Source organism: Xenopus laevis, chromosome 1L, assembly GCF_017654675.1.
Source record: "Xenopus laevis strain J_2021 chromosome 1L, Xenopus_laevis_v10.1, whole genome shotgun sequence".
In the NCBI taxonomy this organism is placed as follows: domain Eukaryota; kingdom Metazoa; phylum Chordata; class Amphibia; order Anura; family Pipidae; genus Xenopus; species Xenopus laevis.
The window spans coordinates 113,615,137-113,628,587 of NC_054371.1; the positions used below are offsets into that span (position 1 = coordinate 113,615,137).

General features: G+C 36.4%; 1 protein-coding gene across 7 annotated transcripts in view; it reads right to left on the reverse strand.

The window, feature by feature from the left end:
* The window catches only part of mast3.L (microtubule associated serine/threonine kinase 3 L homeolog), a 101,540-nt gene that overhangs the window by 67,383 nt on the left and 20,706 nt on the right, over positions 1-13,451 (reverse strand). For 5 of the 7 annotated variants that reach the window (XM_041581275.1, XM_041581272.1, XM_041581273.1 and 2 more), the window contains exon 3: positions 4,857-4,946. In XM_041581275.1, coding sequence (XP_041437209.1) covers positions 4,857-4,946 — 90 coding nt within the window. Of the gene's footprint in view, positions 1-4,856; positions 4,947-13,285; positions 13,406-13,451 lie in introns of those variants that run through there. The other 2 variants (XM_018247504.2, NM_001093964.1) reach the window with 2 other exon arrangements.

The window sequence follows — 13,451 nt, forward strand, 5'->3', positions numbered from 1 at the left end:
TACTTTTTTGTTTCTTGAAACTGCAAGTGTAACCAGTTTCTCATTTGTGCTTCTCACTTCCTGTGCAGCAGAGCAGCTTCCTTATGTGTCCTTTCTAGTATTGAACAACTGTATTTTGTCTATTGCTTTCATATAGTGTTACACAATATAAAAAAAGTGCACATTGAGAATTCATGTGTGCTGCCATGCTGAGAATGTGTATTTGAACTTGTAAAGCACAGTAGGAGTTCTTGTTTACAAGTCTTATAAAGTCAGCAGTGCAAAGGAAAGTTGTTCCCACACATTCAGTTTAATGCATGCCTTTGTAGTTTTGTTATCACATGCATATCTCACATAGCTGGGGATAGTATATTATCTACTCATTTATTAATACTTGATATTCATTCATTAATTTATATAATTATGTTCCACAGGTACATTTCTCTCCACTAACTTGTAACTATACTTTGTTCCACATCCATGACTACCCTGTGGTGAGAGGGACTGGGGAAACAAAGACTCTCTTTTTAACTGGATGATGGATGGGTATTCATACTTCTGACCCTGTGTCCCTGTGTGTGGTGGGATAGGATGGAAAAGATCGGTTGCTGAGGTCTCCTACTTCCACTCCACTGTGCAGAAATGTGGAAACTGAGAATGGCTAGAGTACACCTCTCCTATTTGTTATTGGAGAGAGGGTTACTTTAACCATAGGATCAATTGAGCAACAGCCCAGGGCCCACTGAGAGAGAGAGAGAGAGAGAGAGAGAGAGAGAGAGAGAGAGAGAGAGAGAGAGAGAGTGCCAAGCAGCAGTAGGAGCACAAGGAGAGATGAAAACTGCACTACTGGAATTCTGCTTGTGCATGGTAATGCTTTCTACATTTCTACGGTGATTATACTGGCATAGATAAGGTTAATAAACTGATTATACATTTTCTGTAGTAATTGTACTAGCATGCCTGGGGTTAATATGCAGATTATTCATCTTCTATAGTATTATACTGGCTTATCTGGGGTGTGTTGTAGTAAAATGAATGTTGTATTTAGGTGTCTCTATGTGTTGCACTGTAGTCTCTAGTTTTGCCACTGGGTGTCACCATAAGCCATTATGCTTTGAATGGGAAATAATTTAACCTTTGTAAAATTCAAAACAAATGCAGATAGCACCCTGAATAGAAAGGAGACGAATGCTGTAATCGTAACACCACATCAATGTGCCTCCTTATGGATTATTATCTTACAAAATGTTTTGCATGTTTTCTTTTATCATATCTCAGTTGCTCAGTTGTATTTCTTGGTAAAGCTAAATAGTATACAATAAATTTCTTCATGATTCTGCTAACATGCTAGTTCATTTTTCATTTACCCAAATAGTATACAATATGGCAACCCCTTACTTCGTTTCAAATACTCCACATGTTTAAAAATGATTTTCTTTTTTCTCTGTAATAATAAAACAGTACCTTGTACTTGATGCCAACTAAGATATAATTAATCCTTATTGGAAGCAAAACCAGCCTATTGGGTTTATTTAATGTTTACATGATTTTCTAGTAGATTTAAGGTATGAAGTCCAAATTATGGAAAGATCTGCTATCCAGAAAACCCAAGGACTGCATTCTGGATAACAGGTCCCATACATGGTTTTGATCACAAGCATATGCTGATATATTTCTTGGAGGGTATATGTTTTGATAACATGCAAAAACAAAGTAATATTTGCTTATAATTAAGTTCTATTTTGTAGAACTGAGTATAGTGTATTGTACAACCTTCACATTATGAGTATACACAGCCTGCACATTCCACCATTCGCACTATATGCCAATAACAGCAAGTGATAAGCACTCTACCTTTTCTGATTCAGCATGATCATTTTATATCTGCCAGTAACACATTAATGATTACCAGGTTTGTGCTGAAGCACACACTGCAAGCAACTAGTGCTGGACATAGTAGGAATGCTTAAAGCCCAACACTTAAAATACAAGCAGCTTTTATAAGTAAAAATAGACAACTGACCAATACTAGAGCAAGATAAGATCATAAATATTACTTAGCTATTCTTCTTGCTTTACATAGACCTATATTTTCCTTTTCAGATGGAACGGGCATGAAGTGTGTAGACTGCAGTCAAAATGACTTCACCCATGAGTGTAAAAACAAAAAAATATCCTATAGTATGAGTGTTTGCATTTTGTCTTAAACTGTGATTTTTAATAGCTCTGCAGACAATACATTAAATAAGTTAGGTTATATCTGTATGGAATTTCCCTATTACTGTTATCCTGCAGAGACTGGCTCCTTTATTTCCATGTTAGCTGGGAACCATATGGTGTTTCCCTGGAAACGCCATGGATTCCTTCCCATCCTCATTACAGCTGCAGCTACTGCACTGTGGGATCGAGGGACATCCCCTCCTCCCCGTGTATGACATTTCCTCTCTTAATATTTTCTCTCTGCTGGCATACTGCCATTTGCCACAGGATTAGCATGTGTGCTAAGCGGCCTGGGGGTCAGAGGGAAATACACAGGAAGGTAGTCTGCAGATGGAGACCACCCAGCATATTCCTATCCTCAACAGATTCTAAATCATTACATTCTAATAGAATTAGATATACATTTATCTTTAGGTTTGTTTATCAGAGCTTTGCGTGTATTTGCATCCTTAGGTTAAACTGTACATTAACCCTGTCACGAAGGGGAAACTAAACAATTTTACTACCTTCCCAGCCAATGTACAGCGGGTTTATAGATACTTTAGCATACAACTTTTGGTGTACAGAACTGGGTGTGGAACAATGCCTTGGTGAACTTCAAGTAGGTAATGATAACACTGAAAATAATCATTCCTACAGTGAACCCCTGAAATTGTATAGCTCTCTTTAAATATTCAGCTCCTCCTCATTATGGACAGCAGACTTGTCATAGTGATGTGGGCCCCAGGCATTGCAGGGACATTGAAGGCTAGGGATAATCCAGGACAAATAAAGTTATGTAATGTAGGGTTGTCAAGCCTATGACCCTCCAGCTGTTAAAAATTGCAATTACCAGCATCCTACTGACAGCCTTTTGGAAACTGAGGGGTTATAGCTAATCAATTGTTGATGTCTACATTGGTATCTAATATCAAGTATCTAAAAAGTATCACTACTTATATACTAAGTATAACAATGGTTTATTGCTTTATATAACTGCTACTGACATCTGTATTTCAGTTCTTCTCCAGGTCTTTTAATCAGCTGCTTCTGCTACATTGTTTCAGGTGTCAGAACCATTAGTACTCTATGTAAACAGTGAACAGTCAGACAGATACTTCTTTTTAACAGTATGTGCATGTACAAATTACAAACTACAAATTATCACTGAAAATGTTAAATTAATGTATACAGGAAAGTTTCATAGAATGACATTTTCTTAAATTATGCCAACGCTTTAGGTCTAATGAACATACTCTGCAAATAGATGATAGATGATAAACTAGTCCCTATTCTGTATTTACTGTAATTGATACTCATATGTTACTTGCGCTATTACTCTGAAAAATTACTCTGAAAAACCAAAGATTATAGTTCCAAATTACATTATTTTCAGTATCAGAGAGCAAGAAATAACCATCTTCATATGTCACAGTTTTGGGGAAGAACAAACCCTCCTAAAATCACTACATTAGAGGCTCTTGTAGTCTATTGGGTTAAGCTTATAGATTTATGTAACAGTCCTCTCTGATTCACGTGTCTAGGATAATGCTTCAAGCTTATAAATATTTACTGTGCAATTTTATAGGATTGATACTGAAAGTATTTGATACCATAGCTAAGTATGTCAGAGCAGTTATCTCTGCGGGCCTTAACATGTCATTTTAAGAAGTAATGAAACTGGTAGGGAGGATTCCAGTAGCTCAGCTGGGTTAACAATAACACTGAAATAATCCACACTTTTACAGGAATGCATAAAAACTAAAGCATTAAAGGAGTGGTTCACCTTTAAGTTTAGTATGTTATAGAATGACCAATTCTAAGTAACTTTTCAATTCATCTTCATTTTTTTATTTTTTGCAGTTTTTTTTGCAGATTTGCCTTCTTCTTCTGATTCTTTCCAGCTTTTAAATGAGGAGTCACCAACCCTGTCTAAAAAACAAATGCTATGCCAGGCTGCAAATGTATCGTTATTGCTACTTTTTCTAATTATTTATCTTTCTATTTAGGCTCTCTTCTATTGATATTCCAGTCTCTCATTCAAATGAATGTAGGGTTGCTAGAGTAATTTGGACCCTGGCAACCAGATTGTTGAAATGGCAAACTGAAGAACTGCTGAATAAAAAGCTAAAAAACTTAAAAACTACAAATAAAAAAAAATGAAAACCAATTGCAAATTGTTTCAGAACATCACTCTCTGTATAATACTAAAGTTAATTCAAAGGTGAAGAACCCCTTAAAGCAGGAGTGCCCATACTTTCCGAATACGAGTTATACTGTTAGCCATGTTGTCCCATTATGATCTACATCCATAAAAGCATTGTTAGCATTCTGTTCCATGGAAAATATTACTTCAATACTGATTTATGGGAAATTGTATATTGCTAAATTAAATACCAAGCATGAAACAGGAGGGAGATTTAGGCAAGTTGTTTGTTGACAGTGTCTTGAGATCTACTGATCACCAGCTAAAGGTCTACTGGTAGATCCTGATCTACCTTTTGGGCACCCCTGCCTTAAAGCACATGCAAAAAATACAGTGACAAACAAATACAGTAAATCTGAGATGTATATAAAGCCAGCATATGCCCTAATCCAGAAAATGATAGATGGCATAATACACAGAGACCTCCATTAGGGAAAGAGCTAATAGTTTTGCTATGTAATAGGCTTCTTACCTCCATGGGTGTAGTGTTTGCAGGGGGCTGTTTGGGCTGCAAGGGCTACAAGGACTGAGCAGAGTCGGGCTTTGGTTGTTCGGAGATAAACTGTAAAGGAAGAGTGAATTCAGCTACCAGGCCAGTTCTGTAACATATTATACATGTATATACCTGTACACACTACAGACTTAATACAAATGAACTGACATCAACTCATGCACAAACAAGGCTACTAAGCAAATGTACATAGTGGAATACATAAACATAATGCAACAACCAGTCTCAGATCTGCATAAAAGAAACACACAGTTTCAGCTACACATTAAGGGTTACAACCCTTTAATACTGAATATAATTTGGCCAGGGGATCATGCACTACACATCTATCATGCACTATTTCTACATTCAGGCCCGGACTGGCAATCTGTGGGTTCTGGCAAATGCCAGAGGGGCTGCTATAAGGTGCCATAGAAAGTCAGTATTTAGTGGGCTGGTGGGGGCTTATTGGGCCTCTGTGTACCTGAAATGCCAGGGCCTATTTTAATTCTCAGTCCGGACCTGTCTACATTCTTTTCATTGTGGTAAGAATCAGTTCAGGCCTTGGCTCACCAAGGAGTAAATATCAGTAAAGATCCCTTTTAGGGATCTAAATATTGTGGCTGGCATAAATTAGTATAGAGACTGCTCTTACAACATGAACATCAGAGAGACAGAGCAACTTCTTTTTTATGTGTTTATTGGCATATTATAGCATAGTGTGATAAGGAACACTGAGAAAGGGATTTATGTCCTTAAACACGGGTTACTTCCGGTTTTTTAAGATAGCTGTATTGTATATTTAAGCAACTGTGTGTGACTTCACTGCATTTTGGATGATGCTGTTGTGTTTTGTTACTGCTGTTTCTAAAATATTGCATCCTGCTCCTGCATATACATACACAGATAATATGTGTACCCTTGATATAAGTTCTATTTATAATGCATACATTATTGGTACTTAAAGTTTTCTATATTTCTCTATCTATCTATTTATCTATCAATATATCTATCTATTTATCTGCAGCTAAAACATTATTTGTAGAATAGTACCATCCAATCATAATTACTAGCCGGTACTCTTTCTGTTCTGGCACATGAATGAAAGTGTCACTTTTGAGAGAAGTGATACAGGGAAGGAGATCTTACAGTCTATTATGTAGGCATTTGAGATAAAAGAGACATCCTAATTATGTTCTATAATACATTCATCTAAAGATCTTGTTCCAATATAATAAGGTTTTTTGTGGGAACAAGTAGAAAGGGAAATTTATCTTCCAATGATACTGTCCATCATAATATTATATATATAATAGAATAAAGCCATTAATATCCTATAAAATATATCATTAGAAACAATAGTTATTTATGTAATCAGTTATAATTGATGCTTAGCAATGTAATTTGTGTACAAAATTGTGTATTTGAATAAATAATATACCCCTTGTTGTATATTATTAGGATATTAGAAATCATGAGTTCCTTGACTTTTGGCTTGCTTTCATACAGTCATGTAACCCCTCAGTGACTTCTAATATAGTGGATACCCCCTACTGTAATTTATAAAGACATTATGTCACCGAGGCCGCAGGCCGAGTGCTTTTATACAGGTCACATAACTCAGAGGTGACTTCTAATATCTTTATAAATTTCAGTAGGGGGTAAATTATGCATTATAATCTACATTTTGTGTGAAATGTCAGGAGGGGGGGTCGCCGTCCAATTTGGGTGCATCGGTGTCTAATTTGGGTGTCCCGTCATCCCATTTGGGCGCGCCGGCGTTCAATGTGAACGTGGCAGTGTCAAATTCGGACACGCAGCGTCAAATTCAGCGGCCGGGGACCCGTTATAAATGGCACTTTCTGACATCAGAACGCACCGTTTATTAGGATATAATTTACAGTCTGGTCCCATAGGGAAATGACCAGACTGTAGATTATATCCATATAATACACAAAAGCCATGAATATCCTGTAAATTATATAATTATAAACGGCAACTAGAGATGTCATCAGTTATAAACGTGAGCAGTGATGTTATTTTTGTCACATGACTCACTAAAACTTGTGTATAATACAAATAAAGTACCCCTTGTTGGAAAATATTAGGATATTAGAAGTAACCTCGGAGTTCCTTTGGCCTCTTGCTTTTATATGGTCATGGAACTCCTCTGTGATTTATAATATCCTTATATTTTACAATAAGGGGTACTGTATTCACTATATAATGTACAATAGGGGGAGCATTATTCTCTATATTCATGACAGTTCAAAAAGAAAGGCTCCCTCACAGAAACAAATTTATGTAGCTTTTCATGTGTTTTAGATCAAAAGGCATTACATAATTTCAAGAATTTACAGAAATAACTTCAAGTTATTGAAGTACAACTTTTTTTTTACCTAGGGGCAGATTTATCAAGGGTCGGATTTCGAGAGTTAATAAACCCTCGAATTCGACCCTGAAAGTAAAACCCTTTGAATTTGAATATCAAATTAGAAGGATTTAGCGCAAATGCTTCAAAAAAAAAAATCGTTCGAATCTAACAATTCGAACGATTTTAAGCGATCGATCGAAGGATTTTTATTCGATCAAAAAAACCTTAGAAAAGTGCTGGGGAAGGTCCCCATAGACTAACATTGCAGCTCGGTAGGTTTATAGTGGCGAAGTATGAAGTCAAAGTATTTTTTAAAGAGACAGTACTTCGACTATTGAATGGTCAAATAGATTTTTACTTCAAATCGTTCGATTTGCTCGATTAGATCGAATTCGATCGAATTTGACCCATTCGATGGTCCCCAAAAAAATACTTTGAAATTCGAATTTTTTTTCAGTCGAATTCTCCACTCAAGCTTAGTAAATCTGCCCCTTAGTGTTTGTGCATCTATTGTTTCAAAAAATTTACCTTAGAGTTTCTGGGGAATAACGATTCTTTAAAAATGAGCAACAGTCTTCTGGGGGAAATCATTGTGGTAACTACCTGAGCCTTGCTTTCACTTTTATCTCTTTTGTTACACATTAATGAAACACGTTTTTTATTTTTCTACACTCTGCGCGTGGGAACAGATATAGTGACTCACTTGTCTAAGTAGACTAATACACTGAGCATGTACTCTCTCTCAGGAAAGTTTGGATTTGATTTCTTTGTCTTTGCCTTGTAATCTTGGATGAAACACTTAAAGGAAAACTACACCCCCAAACAATGTAGGTTTCTATATAAATATATTGCATAAAACAGCTCATATGTAAAACCCTACTTCACCTAAAATATTTTTTTTATAAAAATCAACTTTTCAGTAGTATGTACTATTGAGTAATCCTAATTAGAATATTTCTATTTTAAGTACTAATGGCAGGCACCGGGAATATACGATTCAGGGTGCATACCAACAAACCAAGGAAAACACACATGTAGGGTCACCGTCAGCCAATTTATGGACAGAGTTCTGTCTTCTTCCTGTTACAGTTATTGCTGCATTATTTTTGGTCAAGCACAAAGCACAAAGACCATCACAAAATGTTGTAAAAGGGCAATATGTGCTGGTATGTACTGTATATTGTAAGTTGGTAAGATTCTTTAAAGGGGTTGTTCACCTTCCAAACACTTTTTTCAGTTGAGTTGTTTTCAGATTGTTCACCAGATATAGAGTTTTTGCTTTCCATCTTTTACTTTTTACCGTTTTCCAAAATTGAAGGTTTAAAATTGAATATTCCTGTCTCATGTCTTTCAGTCTGGCAGCTCAGTGATTCAGGCACAGAATCTGAACTGTTACAATTCGATATATACAGTTTCTACATTAGTTGCTACATTTCTTAGCAGTATCTGTGGAATATGAGCAACTATTGTATCAATTGTAATAGCTGCCTTTCATAAAACTCGGTGATTCGGCTCAGCAGGGACAAAGTTTAAAAATGTATCAACTAAATGTAGTAATTTAGAACAGTTTACAAAGTCATTGACCCTCCTCCCAGAGCTGTTTCAGAAAGACAGAAAGAAGGTGAAAATGAAACTTTACACTTTAATATTAGAAAAACTGCCATAAATAGAAAATAGGTATTAATTGGAAAAATTATTTATTTCTAGTGAACTATCTGAAACCAACTGAACTGAAAAAGGGTGTTTGAAGGCAAACAACCCCTTTAATAGGCTACTTAATATGATATAACCTATATGTTGGTTAAATATTCATTCTGGGGGTACAGTTTTCCTTTAAAATGATTACAACGCCTAGCTATAGTTTATAGGGAACAGATCAGTATGCTTAGAAACATGTTCACTTTATTTAATGAATTAAAAAATGACCACCCCACTTTTTTACCTGTAGGTGCAGGGGACATTTGGGGCACAGAATTGGGGCAGGTCAAAAGTGTTTAAGGCTGAAGTATACAAAAGGAACCTCAAGATAATTATTGTGTTGTAAACACAACACAGGCTATACTCACAAGGCATGATTTGTACATCTACAGGTGCTAAGAGGAGAAAACTCTGCACACAACTACAGTATGTGAGTTGTGTGGAAAGGATCCATGTATGTTAAATTGAAATACATTAATTCCAATTGAATTACAAATAACGTGTGATTGACTGGAGTCCCTTTTAGAATAAATCTAAATGGGATTTCAAAGCATAAAAAACTTAGTTGGGTACGTGATTAAAAATGGACTCTGTATGGAGGAGTATCATGACCCACTGTGGTCAGAAAACTTTATAGTAGGGATGCACCGAATCCACTATTTTGGATTCGGCCAAACCCCCGAATCCTTTGTGAAAGATTCTGCCGAATACCTAACCGAATCCGTGGGGTGGGAAGGGAGAAAACATTTTTACTTCCTTGTTTCCTGACAAAAAGTCACGTGATTTCCCTCCCCACCCCTAATTTGCATATGCAAATTAGGATTCGGATTCCGTTCAGCTGGGAAGAAGGATTTGGCCGAATCCGAATCCTGCAGAAAAAGGCCGAATCCCAAACCGAATACTGGATTTGGTGCATCCCTACTTTATAGTTAACTTATGGCCACCATCTGGTTGCATTCTACACATAATGAGTACCCCTTGCCATAGAATAAATGGTTAGTTGTGGAGTCCATGAAATGGGGCAGGTACTTTCCCATGCTCATTGAACTATCCTTGAACTCATATTCCCAATGGATCTAGAAATTAAGATGGAGTACTCCTTCCTCCACCTGAGCTTCTCGCCTCCATCACTTACCAGTTGCATTTAGATGGTATCTGCCTCAACATGCAGCCAAATATACTGATGTATTCTCCTCCACACATGAATTTGAATTTATAGGTAGGAGGCGCATTATGGGGTTGACAGGTTTTAAGATGCACTTCTCTGTAACACCCTGTGAGTTAATGTTTTTCAAAATTGCATAAGATTTAATTAAATTAAGCTCACTTTTCACTATTTTTATAAAAATGGAAAATCTTCAAGAATGCAATTCTGTGAGCACAGGCTTGTCATTTAACAGATAGGTTAAAATGGTGCTGCTATAGCAATGCATTTCACCATCTCTGGATCATGTTAATTATTACACACAGGCAGCCCCTAATTAGATGCTTCTCTGCTCTATATAGTCACTTATTCCAGCACCACATGCTCAAGGGTTAGAAATACCAGTTTTCTTCTCTTCTTGTAGAATACACATTAGCCTTATTTTGTTTGGAAATTGATTCCCATTGGTCATGTATGTAGCATTAGCCACATATGCTGTAAATGCAGTCATGCTATTCTTTGTGTCTGGTTCACTTTGGTATTTATTTCTATCCAGCAGCACTATTAAAACAGCACAAAGCTTTGGCTACTGCAAAACAACTATTAAAAGCAGATTTATGAATGTTAGCAAATTCTTTAACATGTATTCAACATGTATTTTAGCCTCAGGCTTACATCATATATCATTCTTGAAATTCACATAGTTGTTCCAAGATCCCAACACATCTAGAATATATTTCAATCAAGATATTATGTTTAGAATGTTAGTCTAATTGTATAAAATATATACATTTTTATTGTTTGATGTTGCTAGTCTTTAAAATGTAATTTAATTTAAAAATGGTTCTCTTCTCATGTTTGTATTCACAGAACTAGGTAAATATTGCAAGGTATGCTACTTATGCAGTAAAAGAAAACCAGGAATATTTTGTAGGTTTAAAGAAACAAAATGCTTTTCGAGCTGCATTGCTTTAAGATGTAGCTGAATCAATAGATTGGATGTCAGAAAGTTTGAATACAAATTCCTTTTATGAGAAGATGTTTCTTTATAACATCATCCAGGTAATTGTAAAAGTCTTTGTATCGTTGTACCTTGTATCTAAGCAACCAGGCTAAAATAAATGCATAATAACCTGGGAGCTGAAATGCCATGTGATGGAACCCCGGGTTTTCTAGCGATAAAGTGTGATACTGTTATGGGTAGGGGGAGAATGGCGCTTTGTACCAGGCTGAGTTATAAATGGAGGGGAGTTTTCCATGCCAGAGAATTCTGTCTCCATGGTAACCCCATCAGTTCCACTGCAATAAGAATCTGTTTCACAGAGATTTACTGAGAGGAGTAAGGACAGGCAGAAACACATTTTAAGTTCTTTACTAGCAGAGCAGTGGCAAGTGAGCTGCACAGCAACGCACAGCTACATCTTTACAGCACAAGTACACTAATATTTATTTACAGAACTGTCAAAAGGGCTGATTCATGTCTCCTGATGTGACTAGGAAAATGCATTTTTGTAAAATGCTTTGCTGACCTAAAATCTAAAAATTATAGCATTAACCAAATTTATCTTGCTATGCTTTTGGTCCAGATGACGACACTGACATCAAAATGGGAGCCAGAGCAACATTTTTTTAGCCAAACTCCCAAAATTAAATCAACGTGGACCCTAGTTAAGTTGCATCTTATAGTGATTATATTAAAATCTTGCATCTCATGCCCCTTTCTCCATTTAGCCATGTTAAACCATAATGAGCAGGGCCCTCTTTAGCTGTTTCCATCATAATTTAAGTGTAATTTGTGTGTTAAATAAATAAATGTATAATAATGTGTGCATTTAACTTGTTGTATATTGCAAACAGTTTTTGTATTGTCAGGGACCTCCACAGGAACCATGGGTATACAATTCCTATTAACATGATGACTTAGACTGAGAGTCAACTGATATTTTTGCACTTCAACAAGTTCATGAATAAAAACCACAATTTACAAAAGCATGAAATAGACAGACATACCCATCATCAATGACTGCACATGCAGGCGATACATCTGTATAATGATCTGTGTAGCTTCATTGGTTAATATAGCAACATATAACAAACACCAATCTGCAACATACACATACACGCAGATGCATATAAATATTTTATGTATGGTTTGCTCTAGTTTAATATGGGGTGAAGACTATAAGACTCTCAATGTTTCAGGGACATATACAGGTGAATGTTACACTAGATACAGCTGAGGATACAACTTGAGGATGGTTAATGCAGTTTTAAAATGTCAATAAATGACTGCACTCTAGAAGAACTATGCTGATGAAAGTATTGATGGAATGTTTAAATCCCCTAACAGAAGCTGAGTAGGGACTTTGCAATAATGGTCCCTAAGGATATTCAAAAGAATAAACTAACTAGAGTTGTATTTATGGGCATCCTCACTCAACAATTCCATTCATTTTAGAACAACATTATTCAGGGCATATTTACCTACATTGATGCATTCTTTCCAAAATAAACACATCTTACCAATAGGAGGCTTACTCTTCAGGTGACAGTTTGCCTAAGTTATATTGTCTTCTAAAATAAGTTGTGCAGCACTAGAAAAAGTAACTTTATGACTATCTCACCCATGCCACAGTGTATTTAATAGGACAACCCAGTATTCCCTAGAAATGTTATTCATTGAGTTCTCACTGTATAAAACTCGTAGTGGCTTAAGAGAAATAAACCCCAGCACCTCAGTTCAGTTACGTTCATTCTGCAAATAACAGTCTTGCGGCATGACAATCAGACTGTACAAATCAGTGGACAGCTGACTGGCCTCACTCACCAGAAGGCAGGGCTACTAAATGGAAAATAACATCTATCACTGGAGGATTAACTCATTACTAATATGGAAACCTTTATTCAGAAGTACCTGCCTCACTCATTTAAATGGTTCCCTCAGTCACCAAAAAGGGAGTGTCTCTGATATGAGAACATTTTTACTTAGAAAATCTCTACAAGTCAGGTCTAATGACAAGCACACAAATGCTCTACTCTGTACAAATGATATACTCTTTGCTGGTGAACTGAACATCCCTCAACAGCTGTTTCAACCATTTCTACAGATTCTAAATCCTCCCTTTGTTATACCTTCGGTATTAAGCTTGAGGAAGATTCACAACAGGGATATTCCATGCGCATGCACATACTCACTCTAATGTTAAAGATGGGATTTTAAGCTTGTCTCTTCTGGATTTCATGGCTGTTTAGAAATGATTTCTGCTTGCAGCTTCTCTGTCTTGCTCTCTCCGTCTGCTATTTCCCTTATGTTATCAGCACAGCCAGAGATAATAAGTGTACTAGGCACAGCTGGCCATTG